Genomic DNA, 26,071 nt, shown 5'->3' with positions numbered 1-26,071 from the left:
ATGTTTGACATTGCACATGTGAGATTGTTAACCTGCCAGTGATGGTTCACAAAGCCTACATATCCTTGTGAACAGGTTATATAAACATCTTAGCTCAGAGTAGGTACATGGTTTTGGAAAAGACCTTCTAGACAATGTCCTCACCTGACAAAATTTGGCCTGGCTGGGTGGAACCAGGCCATCTTATAGCAGCCAGTGTTCTTCTCCCATAAAATTTAGCAGCTTCCCATGATGCCTATATACAAACAGCCATCTTTGGGGTACCGCAAATGATAAAAATGTAATGTGTAAAAGTCACATCCAGTGACATATCCTCCATTTTCTTTTTTATTTTGTAAAAACAATTTAGGAGACATAAAACAAGGACAAGAAAATGCTCTTAAAAAGGCATGGAATGTCATTTAGCTTTACCATTCTAAAAAAAATAAATCCCACATTCAGTTAAACTATGCTTAGTGAGTAGAGTTTGCAGTACCTATTATTTAAAACATTGATTCTTGCTCCTTCTCTTCATACAGCTTCAGAATCTTTCATAGATAATAGATTTCAAATTTTAATGAATGCTGCTATCATTTAGAGAAGATTAGGCAACCATCTGCAGGGATGTCTGCAGTAAATAGTTGCAGGGCAAGGAAATAGCCTAGATGTCCTTGTGAATCTTGCTTTCTACAATTACCCTTACTTTTTGCTGTTTCTAGAACAGAAAAGAAAGAATGAAGTTATTGAATTCAAGAATAGCTTGGAAAATTACAGTCATCTTCTCTTGAGTTCTAAATGTATAGAGCAATAAAGAGGCACATACTAGCCTTTGTGTAATATGTAGGTAGTTGCTGCAGTGTTCAGTAAAAAGAGATTGTTTATATAAAAATGCTACTATTCTGAAATAACTACTGCATTGGCTAACTATCAATAATTCAATTAATTAAATATACGACAAAGCAGAAAATTTAATGCAGAAGTAAAATTGTATGAAATGCAAAAAAAGGAGACATCAAAGTATTATTATAAAACTAAGATTTAAATTTTTAAGGGTTACACATGAATAAGTTATTATAGTAGAAATATTGCAATGATGAGAATACTACAAGAGAATGCATTATGGGTCTTTCATTTAAAAAAGCAAAAATAAATAAAGGTAATCCCCTGTGTTTTCATTCTTTAATGTGTTATTGCATCCATGAATGTCTTGACAGAACAATGGGGAACATTGTAAGAATAATGTACTGCTGAATTTAGAGGATTTTAATGTTAAACTCAATGTAAATTTTCTTTATTACTTTTATTATTTTTATTTTAATACAAACATTTTGGGATGGATTACTAGGGAAATATTTGAAGAGGGAAAATGCGAACTACAGAGTATCTTCTGCATGCTGGCTGTGACAATTAAAAAATATGTCAGACTTAGTAGAGATATAAATGGGTAAAGCTGCAGTTTAGGCTTTCATTCACCCCTCCTTTTCCTCTTTGCTTAGTTACAATTCTGCAAAGTACATGTGAAAACACACTACCTATTGTGGTGACACTTTACATTCATTTTGAACAGGTATGAGTCACTGTACTAGATTCACATGCTCACTTTCTCCTGCTTAGGTGTAAGATGATGAGAAACTGAGCCCAGGAAGGCAAGTAATAAAGCTTGCACAGTTTCAACATTCTCTGCACAAGTGAATAAACATGAAGGCTTTATGATGTTCTTCACTGACCAAATATGTAACCATGAATAAACAGGTTCAGATCCCACTGAAGAGAATGGCTGGCTAAGGGAGTCGCTGCAGAGATGCACAGAGAGACAGCAGACTGCATTGCCATAAGAAAGTCTAACTCACCAGGATTTGTGCTATAATTTATATTTTAATTCAGTAATATTTTATTTCTTATGTTATTAAAAATAAAAGGAATAATATTAATCTGACATTATTTCCTAGGAGCAAATGGGTGTCCCTAGAGTCAAACACAAACCAATTACCCATGTACAATATGTTGACTGTTTAGAATACAGAATTATTTTTCCTAATTTTTTGGAAGAGTGCATACGTATTTGTATTAGGGTATCTCTGTGTGCAAGAGAAAAAAATCTTTTATCTAATTTCCTATAAATGTTAACCTATCATTTTCTTGATAAAATGCAAAAGTGCATTATAATTAAAAAAACAACAACAACCACTGTTGCCTTTGATATTTCCACTGCTATTAAAATCCTGTCCATGTTTTCATGAGTAATAGGATATCTTTCTCACTGTATTCATGAATACAGCTCGGTTCAGATCTTAATTCACTCTAATGAAAGAAATTATTCCATTCAGTTTGAAACTGGTCAAAGCTCTTCTATACTGTTTTGGAGAGCCAAAAGAGGACTTTTTATGGGACCATGATCTATGTAAGGAAGTAGGCAAAGACTGTTCCAAGAACGTTTTTGACATTTGCTAAGAAGAGGTTCCCATGGAAATCTAATTCGGCTAATAGCTATGTTACCATTTTGGCAACTTGCCTGCCTGGTGAGGAAATACATTTTAAGAGGTTCCCATAGAAAGCCATAGCCTAAATCTGTACTGCAGAGTGATGATATTCACTGATGCCCTGAAGCTCTGTGTCCTGACAGCGCAGCATTTGAGAACAAGTGCTTCCTTGTGGGGCCTGGGTGCCCTGCTACAGTGAAGCAGGGCTGGAGACAGAGAAGGGGCTGCTCCTGGCATCTTCTTCTCTTTTGTCACAGGGTTTACTCTAAGGGAAAAACCACTGCAGCTCATGTTTTCTTTGCTTTGAGTGTTTCGGGGGTGTTTTTTGTTTGTTTGTTTTTTTTTTTAATCTCCAGCCCTACAAAAGAACTAAAAAAAAACAACAGAAAAAAACACCAAAAAGAAAACAAAACCCCCTCAGTTCTTTGAATATTTCTTTTATATAGGAAAGATAATTTTATAGTGAAAAAGAAAGTCTCTGCTTCTCAATCCAATGCAAAATTGTGCTTCTAAGTCAACACACATCCTGCCATCTAGTGACCAGAAGAAACTGTACTGACCGCTGCAAGGCTGAGGAGAAACCCCAAGTACTGCTGTTACTGCATATTGCACTAGTATCTTTGTGGGAGAAACTGTAGAATAGGTTATGAAGAAATTAAATGTGCAGGAAACATTTTCAGGCTCCGGGAAGTCTGCAATTAATCAGATCTATTGAAATCATTTAATAGCTCAGTCCAAAAATTAAACAAACTGGTTCGTTATATATTTCTCTAGCCCTCTTTCTTCCTTTCCCCCTCTGCACCCCCTCCTTCCCTTTCACCTGGGACTTACATCAGCATTTTGAATAATTTCTGGGAAAAACATGTCTGTTGGCATAGAGAGGATGCCACGCTACTGCATTTGAGATGCTTTGCAGCCAGAATGTGCATTAATGCAAACTCTTTAATATTCATTCCATAGTCAAGAGTAATTGAAAACACTCATTTGAACTATTTATGGTTCAGGAGTGTGTGGAATAGTATGAAGTACAACGCCAGAGTGCTGTGGGTGAAAGAAGAAAAGGACAAAAACTTCAGGGAATCTATTGCCTCTTCTTGCTTTTAAGGTTCTGATCAGCCTTCAGGGAGCTGCTCACCATCTCACTTTCCGTGTGGTTCAGTACAAGCTGAGGACACCCAGCAACTCAGAGGTTGCTTTACATTTTACATGTCCTAAAAGGGTAACCCTAAAAGGTTCAATCACTTCATTTTTTTTAACAGTTCATTTACACTGTTGTCACCAACTGCTATGCTGAAGAAGGCTTTTTTTTTATTATTGCCAGTCCATTCTGTACCATTAATAGCACAAATCATAGTAGATGGTACACCTATAACAAGATCAATACACTTACGCTGTGAAGTTCCCAAGAAATGTGACATAAAAATAACCAGAAGAGCCAACCCAACATGGTTAATGTCAGCTGATGACAAGGACATATATGTAACAGGCTTAGGAATATTATTAAACAGTGTAGGCATAAAACGTGTTTGATGTGTACCTTAAATTCAGTTATTATCCACTTTAGCCATTGGTGAGCAGAACCTTACAATGCCAGTATTTTTCTTTTGTATTGCTCAGTCTTCCTACTTTGCATTTTTATACTGTTTTAACAGATGTTTTTTCTTCTTTGTTCCTACAGAGAGCACATGGCACCTCTCTTGTCTCCTAAAAATGTACACCTACATTGGCCTCAAGATTTTAGCTTCTCCTTAAAAACTAAAAAGGTTACTCAATAGGAAAAAAAAATCCCAAAATGTAACATAAAAATAAAGGTAAAGCCAATGGGACTACAGATAAGAGTTGTTGTAAATAATACTCAACTTTGGAATTTCAGAAATTTTTTTTTTTTACTCCTAGAATGCATGGAACTATATTACATGCTTCAGAGTTATATGTAAAATGAAATAAGTCACTTCCATGTTAAGATACATTCATTGCTAAGCTACTTTCAAGTATCGATCTATTGTATGCAGCTGAGGAGAGAAAGAACATGCATTGTGCTGCAGGAAACTATTGTAATTCCATAGGCACCAAAGGACCACTGATAGCAGCATAAATTCTTTTATCAGATAACGAAACATCAGATTATCTACCACAAATGTTTGGAATATGTTATGGTTTGTTATAAGGCATGGTCTTGTTAAAATGATCCATTCAAGGTTCCCCATAATGTTATTTTTTATTTACATTTTGAGGTATTTCTCTAAGTTTTATTCTTATGCAGGTAGATTATAACATTAACAATGTAAAGAAAAGCATTAAATACCTTTCATGTTTTCAGGCCTAACTTAGAGTCACATTGGTGATTTCTGGATCAGGCCATGTACCTGTCTGCTGCAGAAAAGATTCATTGTGCCTCTTCATTTAATGAAACAATCTGATTACTATCAATATTTGAGGTAAAAGCAAAGAAAGACTGCTCTGTTTCACCCAAGGGAAAATCAGGACAGGCATCATAAAAAAAAACCACAAAACATTCAGAAACTGATGTCTGCAAAAATATCTTGTTGTGGGTTAAAAAAACCCCTTATTTTCAGCAGCAAGAACTAGGTAAGAAGAGTGAGAATGAGAAAAATTCCTTTACTCAGAATCTTAATTCAAGCATCCAATATATCCCAGACATCAGGTCTTGGATCTTGCTGAATTGACCTTGCAGGGCGCCTTTATGCCAGATACTGTCTAGAGTAAGGTGGTTCTTAACACCTTTCTCACACAGAGAGTCCTTGAAACTACTTTGCCATTTTAGACATACTCTAGGCTGACATGGTCTAAAATGTTCTCCCAGCCTAGAAAGCATTTAAATCTACTCTGTGAAGCGCTGAGGGAAAAAGAATGCATAACTGGTTCATCTCCTACATTTGTTATTTATCTGGGATCTGAAAATGGAGGAAAGGGTTTTTTTCTATTTAGTATTGATTGTAAACTATGGCAATCACTTAAGATATTTTATTATAAAATGCTTCATAAGAAATGCATTACTGTTGAGCTTTTTAGATTAAACAATTTTGAGAGCACTGTTTGTACTTATGCGCCGAAAACGGGACACTTCTGCTCCCATTATGAAAATGGACTTGATCCTTATTTTTCTTTTCTTATGAGGCCTGAATTTTAATGAGGCCCTGAAGTCCTCACCGATGCCGGTACACTGCACTTCCTCTCACGGCTTTTGTTCTCATGCGGCTTTTGGTTAAATACTTCACCTGAGTATGAAAATGAGAGCACTGCATAAGTCTGGTTCTGGTTTTTGACGAAACAAAGAAATAATTTACTCTTTGTTATGAAACACTGATCTTCTATATATATTTATATATTTACTATATAAATGCTTAATATATCAAAGGGAGATTAGTTGAAAAGTGCATCTCAAAGACCATCAGCAACAGTTAAAGTGAATTGAATGCATAAATTAAAAAAATTTGTTGCGAAGTGGAAAAATGAAAAAGTCGAGGCATGATTAGATCCTGCATCAACGACTTGTATTTTATTTTGCTTGGTGATATTTGTGAGTAACTCCATCGTTGTGAATGGAGCTACGCTGGGTATTTAACCACAACCCTGAAAGCTGATCTCCCAGGCTTCACTCAGCCTCTTCACCAGAGGTCTCTGTCCTGCAGCACACTGTGTGTGCCTGCGCCCGGAACAGGATGCTGCAGGACTGGGACCAGAACATTCACCACCTCCCCACATGCATCTGGGAAGTCTTCCTCTAGCAAAGGTCTCTCATTATTGCACTCTGTTTTAACTAAAGAAATAGAACTAAGCCTTCTGCAAGAATGGTGCCTCATCCTCTAAAGTGCCTGACAAGCAGGCAGCACACAGGCAGCAAACTCAGAGCAAACATGCCTTGCTTTCACAGCCTCTTCTGGGGGAAGGCTCTGCGAAGTCTCATGTCCTTCACTGCATTGTTAATTACAGTTTAAATGGTCATCTGTACTGCATCTTGTAAAAATTGTAAAAGTATCATCCTAATCATAATTTGCATTAGAATATTGATTGTAAAATTTTAATTATAATAAGAGATTTCCCACAGAATAAAAACCTGTCTTAAATCAGAGAAGCTGCAGAAGACATGTATTTTGCAAAAATCCATTCATAAAATTTTGTAACACACATACATATATGTATATATAATATATATGTGTATATATAATTTAATTATCTTTTACATGTATTTCTGGGATGTATTAAAAATGTTAAATGAATTCTCAAAATACATTTTATTAATTAGAGTTTAAAATATTCTCTTTGGAATGCAAACTGCATTGCTGTTCTCAAATGAATAATTAAATTTATATTTTAAGTGGTGCCATTAATGAATATTTACCAAAAACCCCCAGTAATTTGGAGAAATATATTAATAATTTACTAGAAAGGAAAAAAAATGCTCTTTCTGCTGATTGACCCCTTTAAAAATAAATTGAGCCTTTATTATTTTTATAAATAGAAATTTAAACATGTTTACTTTGATGATTTATCGTAACAATGTGTTTGCAAATAATATTTATTAGTAGCATTTACATCTTATATAACGTTTTGCATCTTTTGAGGCAGGAAGGTAAGTTTTATTATCTTCATGACTTTACAAATTGGGGAGGATTTTGAATTTTGCATTTGCAAGGTAACCTTCCAGCAGAAAGGTATTTTTTAATGTTTATATTCCTAGTGCTTCTGACACCTTCTGCCCCATCGTAAACTTTATGAGGTTGTAGTTGAAGTAGTTTCAATGTTAACCCACGGTTCCCAGAGCACCCAGCTACAGACAGCTGTGTGTGCCTGGGAGGGCCAGAGGGAGCTGTGCTGAAGATGCAGCAGTCCCCCTCTAAGTGCAAAGGACCCTTCACAGTTCATCACAGAAAGAAAAAATGGATTCTGAAGTAGAAGGCTAGGAGGTTTGTGCAGGACCAGAGAGGGAACATGACAGCAGTGACAGGATAAAAAATGAAGCACTCTTGTCTCCCACACTCCGAGCCTTTGTCATTGATTTTTATGTAGATTTCCCTACTGAAATCAATGGGGACTTCTTTTTAAATATTGAGGGCAAGATATAACCTATAGTCTTTCTGAAAGCTGTTAGTTATAAAGGAAACAGTTCACAAACATTTGTTCTGTTGGATTCAGTCTAAAAATAAGCAGTTTGTTGGCTAAATTATTATTATTATTTTGCATTTCCACCACTCCCAAAGATGTTTTGTTATCTCTGTTAAGGCTTCATCAGCCTGAAAGATGAGTGCAGAAATAGAAGTCCTCTGGAGGAGCAGCAGGCTGTGCCATAGAACAGCATTGTCTAACACTGTCCCAGTCATTTTCTGGTGTGGTTTGCACTGATTAAAAATATAAGAATGAAAAGTCTGCATTTGAATAATTGGTTTGTCCTGTGTCGTACAGCTGATTTACAATATGTGTCACTACATTGAATGTTGGTTCATGCAATAAAATCATGTTTGAAAATCTGCAGACACAAATTTAAGTATTTATTAAAAGCTGAGTGTAGCAAAGGTAAATTGATGTTAACTGCCGTGATCACTTGCCTGACTCTTATCAGCAACTTCCAGGTATGTTTAGGAGCATATTGCATGAGACAGTATGTGACTTTTGAGAAATGTCTACACACAAGCTTTCATAAACCTTTATTCTGTCTTTAGAATTTGGAATGATGGGAGATCATACAATTAAAAGTCAGCGACCTCGATCTGTTCATGAGAAAAGGGTCCCTCAGGAACAAGCTGATGCTGCTAAATTTATGGCACAAACTGGTAATACATCAGTTACATTTTTCTATTTATTGTTGTTAATTTTAGCAAAACCACTGCATGTTTCCATAATCTTTTGCTGTATATTTGTCAGTTTTCTAAGCTGATACTTTTTTTGAATCATTTTTTTTTTTCACCAGTTAAAGTCCATAAATAAAGTAGCTGAGAATTGGGTAGATCATACAAAAACATGCATTGTGAATGTGGATACTGAATCAGTCAGTGTAAGCATGAATTTCTTTAGTAGTAAAAGCAGTCTCACATGTACAAGACACAGGACAGCTTACTGTGACATATTCACTTTTTTCAAAGCTGTTAAGAACATGCTTCAGAATTTCTTTATAAATAGACTGAGGTCTAATCCCAGCTTTAGGCATTTATCAAATTAATTAATTACTAGGGTGACTTTAATGTGCATACATTCAGCATTTACTATCTTTGGCCTAGCACAACGCTCTATTCTCTGGTTTCCGGATTCATAATTGCTAAATGAAATTGGCCGTAAGTAGTTTTTAATTGGATGTGCAAATTATCTAAGACTTTTTCATCTAAAACATATTTTCTAATTTTGTTTGAGCAACTTCATCTTGTTTAGATAGATACCAAAATGATATTACAAACCTAGAGCTGAAGTAATTAAAAAAGAAAAAAAAGCCTGTTTACCAACAGTTACCAGAACTGCCTTTGAGGCCAATGATAAAATTTCAGCGGTGAGTTGAATAAAGCTCTCACACACCAAAACTACTGCCCATTTTAACATCAGTAGTGACCTGTGTAGCTGTTGGTAAAATCTAATTCTTTAACAGTTCCCTACACACTCCATTCCAGTAAGTTACTGCATTGAGAATCTTGTGCCCGATAATTATTGTATGGATTTGAAATGACTTACTCTGTATTTCATAGTTACTAACCTAGAAAATATGCCTGCATCAGTCATACATAATGCTTCCAGTTTATATTCACTTTAGTAAAAGAGCTATAATTGCTTCTAGTTAATGTTGCATGTTGACTTCCTTAGTAGTAGGGTGCTTTACTTAACATATTTGAAGAAATCAATATATTAAGTAATCTAAATACACATATAGCAAATCAGTGCAGAACTGTTTGACAAAGAATTTAGAACTGGAAAAGTCTGTTTCCCTCCTATTAATCTATAGGGCTACTTTTATGGCTAACTCTCAGTTTGTACTACTGTAAGTATATGTAGTGGAAGAAGGGAGCCTAGAACCCTCTTGGTCTCCATGCAGTTTTTGTTTAGGCAAGTAAAGCTTACTACTTACATACCTAGCACAGACTTAGAATGTTAGTTGCTTACTACATAGAATAACATCCTTGCTTTTATGCTGCTTCTTGAATTCATACAATTACTCCAAAAAATAAGTAAGATGATCTCTTATTTCCTTACATAAATCTCCAAAACTATCATATTATCAGGTAAAACTTGTATTTCCTAATTTCTAGTCATGCATTGCAGTGCATCTATTATGGGTATTAGAGAACTGCATTATAAATGCAGTACTTATACCATCACGTTTTGATAGGTTGTATGTGTGGAGTGGGAGATGAACGTTCAAAATTATACAGGCTTGGTTTTCAAGGTCCTGTTCTGAAAGCATGTGAGATGTATCAGCAGAGCATATAAATTTACATGCCAAACTTTGAGGACATCTATATTTTACATAATGTAGATTAACGCATTTTAGATAATACTGCACTCTTTTTGGACATACTTACTAATTTTCATCTATTCTTTATTTTCGTTTTCCTTTGTAGTGATCATTACATATTTTCTTCACCACTAATGCATTCATTCTCTTGCAATATAATCAATGTGATATCTTCTTAAACTGATTCATAAGGATTTTCTAACATATCTATCTCATGAATTTACCCATGTACTAAGAAGTCTAATGACCTTTAAAGTAAATGGATACCGAGTTTGAGGTTTCCTATATTTTAAGCTTGTTTAGTGTTTTATTTTGTGTAATAATAAAACAGATGCAAAAGTGCAATGATATATTTGTATGCTTTAAAAAGGCAGAGAGATAGGAATAGAGAATTGTCCTGGAAAAGATTTATGAAAAACATTTAATACTGTTAAAGTAGTGGACTTAATCCACCAAATTTTGCTGGGTATGGAAGAGTTTTAAAATGTGGTATTCAAATATGCATTTTCCTGTTTGTTTATGAGTGATATGAGGTAGTAAAACATTTTATTTAAAAAATATTGTGTGAATAATTTATTTTCCTATATTTGTCATTTTATGTGTTTGGACTGATCCTTCCCTTAGGTGTTATGGGATTTAGAGAGTATAATAAAGGTAAGTGTTACACAGATCAATGAGGCCTTCCATACAGTAAGTTGTGTTTCCTCTTACATGTTGAGCAGCAGGGGAAAATAAGGGTTTGGTAGCTTGCCAGTGGTTAATTTGAGAATGTAGGTTTAATACAATAGATACAAAAAATTAAGAGTTCTAAAGTAATGGAAAATTAGAAGGAAAATGAAAAGTAGCTCTTTTGAAATTTTCATTTCAGAAAAGAAAAAAGCTGAAAAAGAAATAAAGAAAACAATGGAAGATGTATTTGCAGGTTTTGTAGACGATCTAGGTTTGTTTGAGAAAAGAAAGAAATCTTTATTTGCTTAAATTAAAGATTTTTAATTATGATGTCTGTGAAGATGTTTCCGTCCTGTAAAATATTTTAAAATAAGTAATCATACTGAAAGCAGTACAAAATACTCTGAAAAAAAATTTACCAAGAAATCGTAATACATTGTGCAAAAGGAAGCAAAGAATCTGGTGAGATAAATTTGTTCTTTATTTTCTCTGATTTCACTCTTTTTACCATACATCATGTTAGTGTAGATGATCTTGTCCCAGCGAATGTTTATGCCTTCTATTCTTTACATATGTTGAGGTATATTGCTAGATTCTGCTTTTTGTGAATGGACAGTACATGTATGCTCTGAACTTGTAATAATTAATATTAATTTCAAAATTCACTGAATACAATCACACAACTTAGTGTCACGTCACTACTGTTTTTCATCATAATCCAAGGGTTAAGAGCAACTTTTTATAACTTTAAGATATCCACAATTTTTAAAATTCTCAGGACTTTATTTCTGTAGTTTATTAGCTATGTACTGTCACCATGCCTATGTTGGATACTGGATAATTTACAGTGAGTATATATGACTGTTTTACATAATGAGAAACATCCTGAGAAACATAGCTATGACTTTTTATGCTGTTTGACCTTTCATCTAAACCATTTTAACACAGGCAAAGTCAAACTTTAAACATGTAAGAAAAGACAAAAAATATTAGCCTAGAAACCCATAGCAATACAAATATTTTTTACTATGTACATAAGGCTTATAGTACATACTGTACAATTGTTAATGTCTACCTACACATTAGCTATATTTGCCTTATTACATCATCTAACCCGAACCCAAGCCATGTAACAACCTAATCAAAATACTAAATTCATATCAGAAAAATGATTTAAAAAAATCAGTGTCTGAATGTCACATTTTTTCACCTAATAAATACAGAAAATTGTTACAAAAATCACTTTTTGTGAATTTTTGTATGCAAAAACTTCATCATTTTGTCCTTGTCCATAGAAATCGTTAGAAATGTATATAATTTTATGAAAAGCAGAGGGGATTGTGTGCTAATTATAAAGCATTCTGCCTTGTTACTGAATAAGAAAATAAGAAGCACTGTTGTTTTTTTTTTAAAGCATCGAATAGCCTTAAATTGCTTCTTAGAGGACTAGCAGAGAGTAGCAGAGAAACATTTTGCAAAGGTTTCATGCTTGGCCTCTGGAAACAAAACAAAAAGAGCTTGTACAAATGCTTAGTACAAAAGCACAGATTCAAGAAATAGTATATCATTTACTTCATTCTTGGAAGATGGCACCAGAGTCTTCCTGGTTTGCAGACTCTCCCTTGATTGTGACCAATATGAAAACTTTTGGAAGACTAGAGGTGTATTAAGAACTGAAATTTTAAGCAAGCTATTCAAGACTAAAGGTTGTATCATGACACTGATTTTAAAGCAGAAAATCCCATTTCTTTCAAAATGACTTAGGTTTAAAAATCAAGGGTATGATACAGGCATCAGCATGCCATTTTATCCTGATTTTTAATGGAAAAATATAAACATGAATCCACAATTATTTACTCAAATTGTTAAGTAAGGTATATTCACATTATTTTTGCATTTGTGTTCTATGAATACTCGAGGGATTCATCTTTCTGAATATGAACGCCTTTGGTAAGGGAATTCCAGAACTGTGCGTATGGCTGTTCATGGAAACTAAATTTAAGCATTCTTTCCTGAGCACACATGCAAGAAGACTTTATGCATTATTTGCTTTCAAAAAAACCCAAAACAAACAAACTATAATATGCTATCTCTCAACAATTAAAAGAAAATATACTATTCAAATGTACAGTATTAATAAATCACATCTGATAATTTTGAAACTAGTGGTATGTACTATATGTAGTAATGAGGTCTAGCACATCCAAGGGTTTAGCACACCTGTAGGTCAAAAGAAAGGAGCAGATCTGTGCAGTAAATGATTGAACCAAAGTTCTCATCCCACTGTTCAGTTTAAAATTTGGTAAACAAAGTGATTGTCTTTGCCAGGGAACTTCTCTCAAATGCTAGATGGCTCTCCTCTGCTGAAGAAAAGATAAGAAACTGGAGGGCTGGTTTGGGTGTTTTTCTTTTTTTAATCAGAATTCCCTTACTGGTAGAGTTCCTTAAACTATTACTTAGCTTTCACTCTAGAGTGATAAGTATAAATATCAAAGATGTATCCTTTGGTATTATATAAAAAGAGTTGTCTATGTTCTTTTAGCATCCTGAGGGCAGTGGTGTTTCCAAACTGGTGAAGGGCAGTAGTTCTCATAAGGTTGTAAATGACGCTAAGCAATCAGAGTGTTTCCCTATGACAGGAATTATGTGACTGCAGCATTGTAGGTGTCTTTCTTTTCTATTCATTGCACATTTTCACAGCTGCTTTACTCCATGAACTTTCAAATCTTTATTTTTTTGTGGCACTTTTTTCTTTGATTTGTAAGAGCAGACAATGATGAGCTTCAGCACCAAAAAAAAAGTCTCATTAATACTTATGTCTATATTCGTGTTTGTTTGTTGTCTTGAATACAGGTGAATCTGGTGTTGAAGAGTGGGCCCAGTGGAGTACGTGTTCAGTTACTTGTGGTCAAGGGTCGCAGGTGCGAACCAGAACTTGTGTATCACCTTACGGGACACACTGCAGCGGCCCTTTAAGAGAATCAAGGGTTTGCAATAACACTGCCCTCTGTCCAGGTAGTGTTAGCAGCCGATAAATAAAATTGTTTTTGAACTGTATAATGATAAGAATTTGAAATTATATTATTATAATTATTATTATTATTATTACCATTAATTTCATAAGGACCTTTCAAGTAGAGCAGAGAACTGTAATTCTATTCAGCTGTGAAAAAAATTTGTCATGTGGATTGTTATTTTTACTTTCAGGACAGTCAAGATATGGAACAAGAGTGCCTTTTTTCTAACAGGTTCAGATTTTTTAAAAAAGTCTATATTCTCTGATTTTCACTCAGAAAAGAGAAGGTATATCGTGAGCACCAAATACAAACTAGGGAAGAAATCCAGATCACCAATACATTAAGAAGCAGAGACTGATTAACAGGGTGGGTTAAGTTAACATACTATTAGACGCTGCCATCAAATTGTTTTGCCATTTAGAGTACTGTCTTCTAGGCGATGGGCCAGAAGAATAATGTTCTCTGATCAGTAATGTCTTAATGGACTTTTCTTTACAATGTTCTGGCAAGAAAGGGCAACAGCTACCCATCAAAGGAAAAAAGATCAGACAAAAAGTAACTCTCTTACATCTGACACAAGGTAAAGGTCATCGGTATCTTGCATCTCAGTTTTCCTACTCCTTTTGTCTCAGAGATCTGGACATAGTTGGAGTTCAGCAGTAGTTATACGCTAAGGACGAGAGACAGACATGTTCAGGTTAGTTGCTGAAAGGGCATATCTCGTTTATTTAGACTCTACCTGTGGACATGATTAATCTGGGATGGAAAACAAAAGGGAAGGCATATGGCCTATGACTATATTCACTTTTCTCTGCTGTGGCTGAAACACACAAAAAAATTGTATGCCTGCCTTCAGATGCATAAATTCCTCAGGTCTTTGTAACGTTTGATCTCAAGAGGGTGGAGAGCCATCTTCAGCTTCTGGGGAAGTGCACTCCATTTCTGAAGTAAACTAAACTGTCATGCACAGAGAATCCCTTGGACTTTATCTCAATGAGTAGTAGCATATAGAATCAAACTCTCACATTGTTACTGTGTATTGAAAATATCCAATGGGAAGTGCATATGTGATCCCATTTGAGTTTGTGTCTCACCATTATAAGCATTTAGAGAACCTCTGTAATCAAAAGCAACTTAAAAGACTGTATCTAGATAAACAGTCACAGTAACAAGAACTGCTCTCAGCACTTAATGCTTCACAGCTGTGCTTTAAGTAAGCAGTTCACATGGGATATTCTAATATTTTAGGGTAGAAACCCCCAGACAAGGCTGGATTTGATAATTTGAAGTGTTTATGCACAAAAACGGCAACTATTTCTAAAAAGGCTAGCTTAGAGCCTGCTAGAGGTGGGATATATTGCAAAAGAACTCTTAACTTGAAAGTACAAAAATAAGTGAAAAAAGCAAACTATAAAAGAAAAGAACAAACATTCCAAACAATCAAAGATAGATTTAAAGATTTGTTTGGAACTGCATGAGATATGAACACAAAAACACGCAGTCCAGCACTCACAATAAAATGCAGTTCTACCTGCTTTCTTGCTCATTTAGTATTGCCTAAGTAAAGGAAAGGCATTTAAATAATCTGATTTTACATAAATTTATCTTCATTCTCTCCAGTACAGAAAGAAAATTTTCATATAAACCCCCCCAAAAAATCTATGTAATGCAGAAGTCAAGGTAATTAATTTTCTGTCAAAGTAAACTTGAAAAAAGTTAATTCTTAAAAATCACATTGTCTAGCAAACTTCTAAACAATGCTCACACAAAAAGATTGCTCCATATTTCTCAGGTCACAAAGGAGCTCTTTTCTAACACATGAGCTCCCGCTTCAGGGTACAGCTTTTTTTATTCCAACTACCCAGTATGAGCAATGTTCTCACTGGCTAACAGTGATACTGCCAAGGTATTTTCCTTTGCAGATCAGCACAGCTGATTCTGATAATCTTCATGTATCTTGAATTACCTTTCCTAAATAATTAGTCTTCTGGACTTAATCTTGCCTGTTGTTGCACATAATTACAATAAACTTATTAATTTATGTTGGTCTCTGTCTGGCTACAAGGCCACTACTGTATGGCCGTATGCAAGGATTAACAGTTTAGAAATGTGCTTTTCTTAGCCACAGCTCCATTAATTTTTCAAAAAACCCTTTAACTATTAGCCTAAGTATCCTCTCTCTTCATTATATTCTATATCCCATATCAGAGAGCTGCATAGTTCAGGATTATCCCTGGTCCATGCATAAGAAAATACATAGTTTGTATACCAGCATAATTAAACCACACAGTTGACAAAACAATCTAAATGTTTGCATATGTAGCTGGGATCTGGCCTGTGTACCCAGACCTGTACCACTCATTCCATGCAGCTTCTGGACTCTGATAATACAGCAAGATTTTACACCATAGAGTATAAACTAGAAGCAACAAACATACAAACATGTAACACTGGTCTCTCCTTGTAACCTACAAATAAAAAATCTACTGGGCATATTCATTACATGTTTGCATGATTAGTAAAAGGGAGCAGGGAGCATTCGGAGAGCTGAAATAGTATTTCCTAATCAAAAGGTTGCCCCTTTAAAATAAAAAAAGTATGCAGAACGGCCTACTGGACTATACCTCAAGCATCTATCCACAGGCTTCAAAGGAATCTGTTAAACTTGCAAATACTAATGCAAGGCTTCCAGAGTTATTTTCATCAACTTGCCTTCATATACTCCCTTTAGTGTTCAAGATACTCACTGGGAAGTTAGGGAATACATCTCTTTGTGATCTCACTGTCCTGGAAAATATTGAGAATGGGACTCACCAGCTTCTTCATTATATATATGTATTAGTATTGAAATAAAACCTTACATTTCAAAGTAGTACACCTAATAATTCAAGTAAATCATGTAGGAACCATTTTTTACATAATTGTTTGTTTATATATATTTGTTCCAGACAAGTACTCTTTCAAGGATGGGAGCCCATTACGTAAATTCAGTCTGCCTTGGAATCGAGAGTCTTATAGAAAAGTCTAGCATAGTAGGCTATCTCAGGATTCAGGACTGCAGTGCCACTGATTCGTTTCAGCTTAGTGGATGACTTCTAACAACTAGAAGTTCATCGTTATTTTCTATTTGTCCTTCTCCCTTGCCTTCAACAACTTCTTCAAAAATTTAGCTCAAGCTCTGCATTTTCAGGCTTATGGATAAAACAAGATATGGCAGGAGGAAGAATACCCTAAACGATGTCAACCATTTGTATACTTAAAAACTATATCTTCGCCTGTGTGATATGCTAAGACTGCTTATCTCCTTTTATTTTCTCAGAGCTCATATCAATGAAGTTTGGCTATATTGCTGAATTGTTGCACATCTTGATACATTCTCTGCCTGCACCGCACACTAACAAAAATGTTACAAAAAATTAGCCCTATCTTTTTTAATTCCTGTAGGTTTATTGTTAGTCATCTATCCTCTGAAAGTTCAGGCTTTCACTTGAAAGGAAAAAAAATAACTGTAAGGAAAACTTAGGTCTGTAATTAGAAAGAGACATGGCAGGAGTAGCTGTATGGCTTAAACTTGAAGGTTAGAGGGCAGCTGTCAGAAGATTTGCTGCATTTACATATTACGAATTTAAGAAAGATTTTTGACTGGACAATTTAAACTACATTAAAGGAAACTATAGCACTTAAGTGAGTTTAAATTTGTGCATACATATATTCAAATTTAATTTTAAAAATTTCTTTAATGCAGCATCTGCTTAGATGTAGTTATTCACCCATATTAAACTATGATATCATGCAATCGTATAACCATGGAATATTTTGAGTTGGAAGGGACCCACCTCCCCTGCAGTAAGCCGGGACATCTTTACTAGATTAGGTTGCTCAGAGCCCCGTCCAATCTGACCTTGAATGCTTCCAGAGATGGGGCATCTACCACCTCTATGTGCAACCTTTTCCAGTGTTTCACTATCCTCATTGTAAAAAATTTCTTTCTTATAACTAGTCTGAATCTGCCCTCTCTTAGTTTAAAACCATTACTCCTTGTCCTGTCACAACAGGCTCTGCTAAAAAGTATGTCCCCGTCTTTCTTTTAAGCCCTCTTTAAGTACTGAAAGGCTACAATAAGGTGTCCCCAGAGCCTTCTCTTTTCCAGGCTGAACAACCCCAGCTGCCTCAGCCTTCTTTCATAGGATGGGTGTTCCATCCCTCTGACCATTTTTGTGGTCCTCCTCTAGACCCACTTCAACAGGTTCATGTCTTTTCTGTGCTGAGGACTTCAGAGCTGGATGGAGTACTCCAGATGGAGTCTTACAAGAGCAGAGAAAAGGGCAGAATCACCTCCCTCAAACTGCTGGTAGAGCAAAGGGCAGAATCACCTCCCTCAAACTGCTGGTCACGCTTCTGTTGATGCAGCCCAGGATATGGTTGTCTCTCTGGGCTGTGAGCACACATTGCCAGCTCATGTCCAGATTTTCATTCACCAGTACCCCCAAGTCCTTCTCCACGGGGCTGCTCTCAATCCCTTCATCCCCCAGTCTGTATTGATACTGGGGACTGCCCTGATCCATGTGCAGGACCTTGCACTTGGCCTTGTTAAACCTCACGAGGTTCACACAGGCCCACTTCTTGAGCTTGTCGAGGTCCCTCTGGATGGCATCCCATTCCTCAGGTGTGTCAACTGCAGCACTCAGCTTGCTGTCACCTGCAAACTTTCTGAGGGTGCGCTTGATCTCACTACGTCATTGATGAAGATATTAAAGAGTACCGGGCCAGTACCACTTACAATGAAACATCAATGGCCATGATAGCTTTTCAATATCTGTTCAGTTTAAAGCTGAACAAATCAAAAGCATTTAAACCCCAATAAAAATGTGCTTGTAGGATGAAGGCCAGCATGGCCTCACACCTCCTCCCACTTCACAGCAGTTGTGTATGGTGAACACTGTGGGTGTTCACTTCAACATGACTAGGTTCACAGAGTGGCAGAGAGAAAGGAAAGATGCTCTGCAGTAATGCAAACTCGTTCTGCTAGCAATGTTTTTGACAGATAAGTTGGCAATACTCTGAATATTTTTGTCCCAAATAATGAATCTTATATCTGAAACTGTGTTATAGAAAACAGTAACTCCTTGGTGGGCCAGCTCTCCATCTGGTCTAATTTGGCATAGCTCATCTGGCTATAATTCATCAGATGTTGTAGGGTTTTTTGCATTTAGAAAATGGTATTAAAAAAAGAAAATCTTAATGAAATATTACAAAAAATATTCAAAGGTAAGAATTTTTAAATTAAGATGTTCTTTTAAAGCTTATCTGGATAATGTAGATACCACTGTAATGCATTGAATAGATTAATTCTCCTTTATATTTTGTTTGCTGACATTGGTTGTTTTCTTAGTGTTATGCCTTTTCCATCCTTGACTGTATTAGTTATCTACTAGTTTCAGCTATACAAGTCTATACATACAAGAAGGTAATGTGAAATTTTTACTTAATGAGCTTACTTTAAACCACAAACAGATAGAGGGCTGCTGTAAGTTTGAGTCCACCCAAAGTGAAACATTTTGTTTTGGCTTCTGTTCAGGTATCACAGAAGAATTATTCTGTGCTGCTCCTAACATGCAGTCACTCTTGCCCAAAGAGATATACAAACTTTTGTTTCAAGACAGCTTCTTTAAAGAGCCCCTCAGCACATTTTTGTCATTTTTAAATGAAGACAACTAGCATAAGGTTTTGACAGCATCAAATCAAAATTCCACATTAAACAATAGATGTAAACAAAAATTCAAAATGTCTTGACCCTGAAAAACCTGTGTCTACATAGTGTCAAGATCTTTTGAATTTATTATTATTTACAGAGTAATATTTTTCTAATTTGGATTTTTTTTTTGCTATCTTTTATGTTTTTTGAAGTACTTCTTGTTGCACCTGAGCATCTTAATCAATGATTGTGGTATCAGGAGATGAAATTATATTGTTGTTATTACTGACTACTGTTTGGAATCTGATCTGACAAATCAATTTTTCATTAATTTTTCTCACATGATAAAAAACGTGGAGTATTAGAGATATGTCTGGATTCATAAGCTAATACTTTGCCAATGAGAAAAAAATCTTCAGATCATATTGCTGGATCAGAGTAGCTGTCTAAGTACAGTACCTGTTGAGAAAAAATGAAATGTAAGGGATTATATGCAGATATAGCCATGAATTTACTAGTTTTAGAAGAGTTAGGTTTCCTAGTTTTGCAAAATGTCACAGTTAATCAAGATTTCTAAAATAACTAGACTATAACCTGTCACTTTAACATTAATCATTTTTTCTAATATAATGTAGATTGATGTGATGTTAAGAATAAGATAATTTTAATAAAGTTAGCAATGTAGGACTATGGAATAATTATTGTGCTTTTTGTCCACTTGTACATGACCAACTAAAAACCTTTCATCAATTGAGCTGTTATCTAGTGGGTTACAATCTTCTCTGAATGAAGCTTGAAATTGTCTGTCAGGTACAATTCTCAGAAGGTAGCTAACAAACTTTTTACCTCAACACAACATCTAAAATGATGATTTTTCTTATTTTTAATGAAATGCAATAGAACTTACCTACATGCGGAATTCCCCTTGATCTTACTGATGATTTTGAGATAATATGCCAGGGAGCTGAATGCCCTTCCGCACCCTTGCAACTGAACTTCACCTCAGGAAATGTTATTCTGATCCCTACAAGAAAAGAGTTTTATTTGTAGAAACTGGGCAGGTGATATGTGCCTTCAGGGTGAAGGAAACCTATATATGAGAAGTTCTTTCACGGCAATGAAATAAAGTGAGGACAAACCAGAAAATCTATTTCTTCTGTAATGTTGTGAATCATTACCAATGATACACTGAGATGTTATACACTATTTCACCCTCCAGACACCCTTCAAACAGACAGGGTTGCAGAAACACACAGTTATGTGATACCAAGTGTGATGCTCCGTCTAGGTACTGTCTCTGGCTTTTTCTTAAATGCCTAGAATCGCTATAGGTCTCATCACTACATTAATAATTTAATCCTGTGCAACTGCTTTTATTCAAGCAGATGAAAAATAACTAAAGTTTGTATTGCATTATTTTTCACTATTTTTATAAAGAACTGTTTTACCAATGCACCTATGGAATTGTCTTACCAGTATCTGTTTACCTATAATTATATTAGAGAACTTTCTGAAAATTTAACTCTAGTTCCTTCTGAAAAGGGAATGCATATGGTATATAAGCTCATATGGATATTGTATATTAGTTTCTCCTACAGTGGAAAAAAAAATAAGGCAGAAAAAGGTGCATCTTCTATGATTCTTCATATTAATTTTACACAATACTTGAATATAAAAATACTTATTTTTGTTTGTAATTTATTGTGTACTCTGAAGCTGTTTGAAGTTTGAGTGAACATTTCTTTTAAGATAGCGATGCATGTATTACTGTGTATGTTAAATCACTTAATATGTTCATGTAAGGAAATAGTGCAAAACCCTTGTTTATGTGGACTTGGAATTTTTGAGGAAGATAATCAAGGACATATGATGCCATGTTTCCACCATAATTTAAACAAGTGAAACAACTGTAAGATAACAGCCCCAATTTATGATGGTGACACAGTAAGAAATTATTGCATTTATTTCTATATTTTCCAAAGGAAGCTTAATTTAGATTGCTTCAAATTTTTAGAGTTGCTTTGATACATAAAGTATACGCCTGATTTTCACAAAGACTACTCTCCTGAAAATCAGGGCTTTTAAAAATGTGTCAAGTCAGGCACCAAAGATAGCATAACTAACTTTTGAAAAGGGAAGCCAACCTTCTTAAAAGAAAGAAAGAAAAGAAAATTTGGTAGTAAGATTAGTTTAAAAATTAGATAAAATGGTTCAAAGTTAAATATGCTTTAGATGAAATATACTTTTAAAATCTAAGTGGACTACACTTTATAAAGGATTTATTTGCCAAAGCTAAAGATTGTACTGATTTCCTTGAAATTGGCAAAATAATTCCCATCTAAAATATTGATCTTGTTTATTTGAGATCCTTCTGTTACTTGTGTGTCTGTTTCTGGTTAAAATCTGTTTGGTTTATTGCAGTACATGGCGTTTGGGAGGAATGGTCGCCTTGGAGTTTGTGTTCATTCACATGTGGTCGAGGCCAAAGAACTAGGACAAGGTCATGTATACCTCCCCAGTATGGGGGAAGATCATGTGATGGACCTGAAACACAACATAAACCTTGCAATATTGCACTCTGCCCTGGTGAGCTCATCTAGCAACTCTCTGCTTTGTTACAGTGCATTTGATGTGGGTTGTTGTGATTTATTTAGTTTCTCTTTCCACAAGAAAATAGTTATGCAAAATGAGTAGATGGGTTAATATTTTTCATAATTCTGACTGTAGTGATTAAAGGATATAGCAGACAATTCTTAGTTTCTTCAAGATACTCTTTCTGTAGGGCATGGTGTGGTGTATATGAAATCTTGATTCAGGATGGGTCTTGGAGAACCAAAAGGCAAACCTTCTGAGTATGGCTTAAAGAGTTCAAAGGTCACACAGTTTCTGTCCACCATATCTAAAATTTTTTTTATATCTGAAATATTTGCTTTGAGGTTCAATGTATATTATTTATTAAACATACAACAAACATATTTAGGAAACCATAAAATTTTGTTGTTATTAATTTATTCAAAATAGTTATTATCTACATGTGTGCAGAGAGAAAGGCTGACACAAACTAGGGCATTATTTAAATCCCAGTTAAGCCCTTATGGTAAGGATTTTAAGTTCTTAATTTCTGGGCGTCAGTTGCTAAGCTACTTTCAAAAAAATATCCCTAACCAAGTAAACAATGTGTGGGCTTCATGGTAAAACTTTCATCCACTGAAACTGAAGCTAACTGAAAAAAGAAATTATTCTTTCAAAATGTATTTTAAATTTTTTGTCCATAGGTTATGATTAACTTTGATGAAAATTTTCAATATGCTTACATATATATATATATATGTATGTGTGTATGTATACACATACATATATGTGTGTATATATGTATATAATACCTAAGTATTGCCATAAGTTCAATAACCATAAAGAAGGTTATATACATAATAATCATAGAATCATAAAATCATAGAATCATTGTCAGGTGGCTGTAATGTGAGAAGTTTCTTTCATGAGCTCTGTCTGACAGTGTGAAGGTTACCCTTGCAGTGGGCTTGTTGAATATCCGCAGTTCACAACAGTGCTGCAAATAGATTCTTTGTGACCAGAGCTCTTCCTGGAAAGGGTTGATGGACATTTAATTAGGAAATGGTTGTTTGATGATTTGAAAACAGAGATGAAGGGAAAAATGGAACTTTATGCCTCACAGAATTTAAACTAAATTTCTCAGAATTATGTGAAACAACTTCGCTTTTCTTCTGATCAGCAAAGCATACTCCAACTTTAGGACAAATATGTGGAAAAGTTTTAGTGCTGAATGCAGCTGCAAAAAATTTGGATTAATCCAGTTTTTGGCCAAGTTGGCAGCTGTGCACTTTTACATGTGCCTAGACAAAGGTAATTAACATGATCTATGAGCATGAAGCAGAGTTGACAAGAGACATGCCAAATAAAAACAGCAGAGAAGAAATTAATGCATTCGGTTCACTTCAGTATTGCAAAAAACCACAAAAGTTATTACAGCTAATCTGTCAAAATAAGCAGTTATTTGAGTCTTCTGGATTTTGAGCAGTCATTTGTACCTAAATTACTTTCACCAGAGGAAGTTATATGCTAGTTACTTTTAAAAGTAACAATCTGAATCTGCTGAATGTTAAGATTTGCTGTAATTTGAATGTTCAATTTTATAAGAGAATCTTCATGTTGAATTCTTTAGTCTCTTAATGATATTTCTGAAATAGAAAACTCACATGCTATTTCTCCTAAAGATAAAGGGAGATGGATGAAATATAAATGAGAAGCCACAAAATGAGTTTTCTCCAAAGACACTATAATAATTGATTCGATCTTTCCTACCCTAAATAATACTATATAGCAATGAATAAGACTGAAGAGGGTGCATTGAAAAGTAATTTCCATAATGTTTTCCTCTTCACATAGATCTTTTATGATTAATGAGTACCACTAGCTTCCATGTTTGGAAAGATTTCCATTTTCTGCAGAATAAATTATCAGGGCACAGCATCATAGCTTGAGAGGCATCTGCATTGAGAAGTGGTTCACAACCAGGCATTACATCGAATATTTAATATAGAATTTTAGGAAAAAACCCTCAAATCCTCCCTTCCTTTCGTTCACTGGTTGCTGAGATCCTGGGCATTAGAGATAATAGGGATTGCATCTTTGAACTGTTAGAAATGTTCTGTGGTTACTGTCAGACAACAGTAAAATAGTTCACCTCTCTTTCACTGAATGGTGTTGCACCCATACAGACACAGTATGTTAAATCACTAACTTAAAGATTCTGCTTCCTATTTTAATTATTAAAACCATCAACTCAGGAAGCTGCTATTCCAGCCCTCCTTTAGAATCGTGAAATCAGGGGTTGGCAAGTGCACCAAGTGAAGTTACTTGTTTTCAGTAATGGTGCTTTCAGAGCAAGGTAGTTATAAAACTAGGTTTTCAAGGACAAGTATTAATCAAAATTGTATTACAACCTAAAATTTACCGAAGTTTATATTGGGTGTAATGCAGGTGCAATGACAAACTGATGATTGCTGGTCTGTATGAATGCAGGATACTGAATTAGCACAACCAGTAATAACACATTTCATAATGCTTAGTTGTTTTCAAAATTACTGTCTAGTCCTATCATCTATTATAGACCATATATTTTTCAATTGTATGGGAACTTAATTGGTTTGTATTTTTTATGTTTTGGTTTTTAATGTTTTCATTTACCTCAAGAAGCTTTCTGATGTACGAAATTAAAAATCACAGTCCTAAACCTTTACTCATGGGAATCTGCATCCAAACTCGAGTGTGTGGGATAGTACAAAATACTAAATACAGAACCGGTCACCATATCCATATTGTTTAAAAGTTCAGCTTGACAAATTCAGAAAGATTATGCAATATGCATAATTACAGAAGCAGAGATGAGGAGGAAGGCAGGACGTTTCTGCCCTCCAACATTTTATCTCAACAGAATGTTGAACAACTGGGGTCATTTACCTGACAGGAAGCATGAATGATAAAAGTATATCAATATTGCAACTATAGAGAACAGACACTGTATGTGAGGCAAAGTGGTAACTCCTGTTTTCCTTTTCCTATTCAACTAAAGAGACCTGATTTCACAGTCAGGACCCAATAATCTTGTAAACTGGCCCATCTGAGTGCTGCAGCTGTAATAAAACCCTTTTGAAGGGCTCAGGGTTTACATCATGCAAGATTGGCCCCATTTTGCCTAAAAAGGCAAGACCGGCCTTTTTAATAAGGCCTTGTATTTAGTAAGGCCTTTCAAACTGTACATGAGCAAAATCAAAATTTAGCCTTTGCTGTGTCAGCATACAATTAGAAGAGATGAAATGTTCTTTACTTCAACAAAAAGGAAAACCATTTTAAATTTAATTAGCACATAATGGCGGTTTCTGTATTTGATTGCTGTAAGAAATCAACTGTCTTTAGGCCAGGCCCAGTCCAAGGGGCTGCGTTCAAGTCCGCGCTGAAGCCCCTTAGCTTAGGGTGCAGCTGCGAGGCCCTGCCTCTCTCAGGTGGTAACTCTACTGTGTCCATCTCTTATGTGCCTGCCGCGGCAGTGGACGGACAGTGGCAGGAGTGGAGCTCGTGGAGCCAGTGCTCGGTGACCTGTTCCAATGGCACCCAGCAGCGGAGCCGGCAGTGCACAGCAGCGGCCCACGGCGGCTCCGAGTGCCGAGGGCCCTGGGCTGAGAGCCGGGAGTGCTACAACCCCGAGTGCACGGGTGAGTACCGAGGGCGCGGGGAGCAGCCGTGCTGCCCCTCCTGCCGAGGGCCGGACCGGGCAGCCTGGCTCCGGGCCGGGAGCCCCAGGGCGGGAGCCGGGGGCACAGCGGCCGGCGCGGGGGCTGCCACAGGCCTCAGCGCGCTGCGGAGGGGCGCAGCAGCCATCTCCAGAGGGAGGCCTGGGGCCTGGCTTTCCTGTATTTGATAAGATACAAAGCTGAAGAATATGTTCGGAAAGACTGTGTGGTGGGCTGCATATCAGCTTTCCAGTTTTATCACTGTCTAAAGGACATTCACCGGCTTTAGAAAGATATGTTTGAGGCCTAAAGAACTGGATAAAGTGTTTCATGAACCTAGAAAGTGAACATGTATGACCTGATTCCCTTTTACGCTGATCCTCTGGCACTACAAAAGCAGCCTTCCAGGGTGGGTAAACTACATTTATTCTAAGCCTCATTTGTGCTTTCAAAGCATATAAAATCCAAGCTCCTAAAATATAGGCAAAAATGTTTTTACTTAGTTT

At 35.7% G+C, this 26,071-nt stretch overlaps 1 protein-coding gene across 5 annotated transcripts in view; it reads left to right on the top strand.

The window, feature by feature from the left end:
- The window catches only part of ADGRB3 (adhesion G protein-coupled receptor B3), a 466,036-nt gene that overhangs the window by 175,563 nt on the left and 264,402 nt on the right, over positions 1–26,071 (top strand). For 4 of the 5 annotated variants that reach the window (XM_055714746.1, XM_055714747.1, XM_055714745.1 and 1 more), the window contains exons 3-6: positions 8,141–8,251; positions 13,438–13,599; positions 21,718–21,882; positions 25,383–25,547. In XM_055714746.1, coding sequence (XP_055570721.1) covers positions 8,141–8,251; positions 13,438–13,599; positions 21,718–21,882; positions 25,383–25,547 — 603 coding nt within the window. The remainder of the gene's footprint in view (positions 1–8,140; positions 8,252–13,437; positions 13,600–21,717; positions 21,883–25,382; positions 25,548–26,071) is intronic. The other variant, XM_055714748.1, reaches the window with a different exon arrangement.

Source organism: Falco cherrug, chromosome 6, assembly GCF_023634085.1.
Source record: "Falco cherrug isolate bFalChe1 chromosome 6, bFalChe1.pri, whole genome shotgun sequence".
Taxonomy (NCBI): domain Eukaryota; kingdom Metazoa; phylum Chordata; class Aves; order Falconiformes; family Falconidae; genus Falco; species Falco cherrug.
Note: the sequence above shows the minus strand (reverse complement) of the source record. Positions and strands in the feature narration are given on the sequence as shown.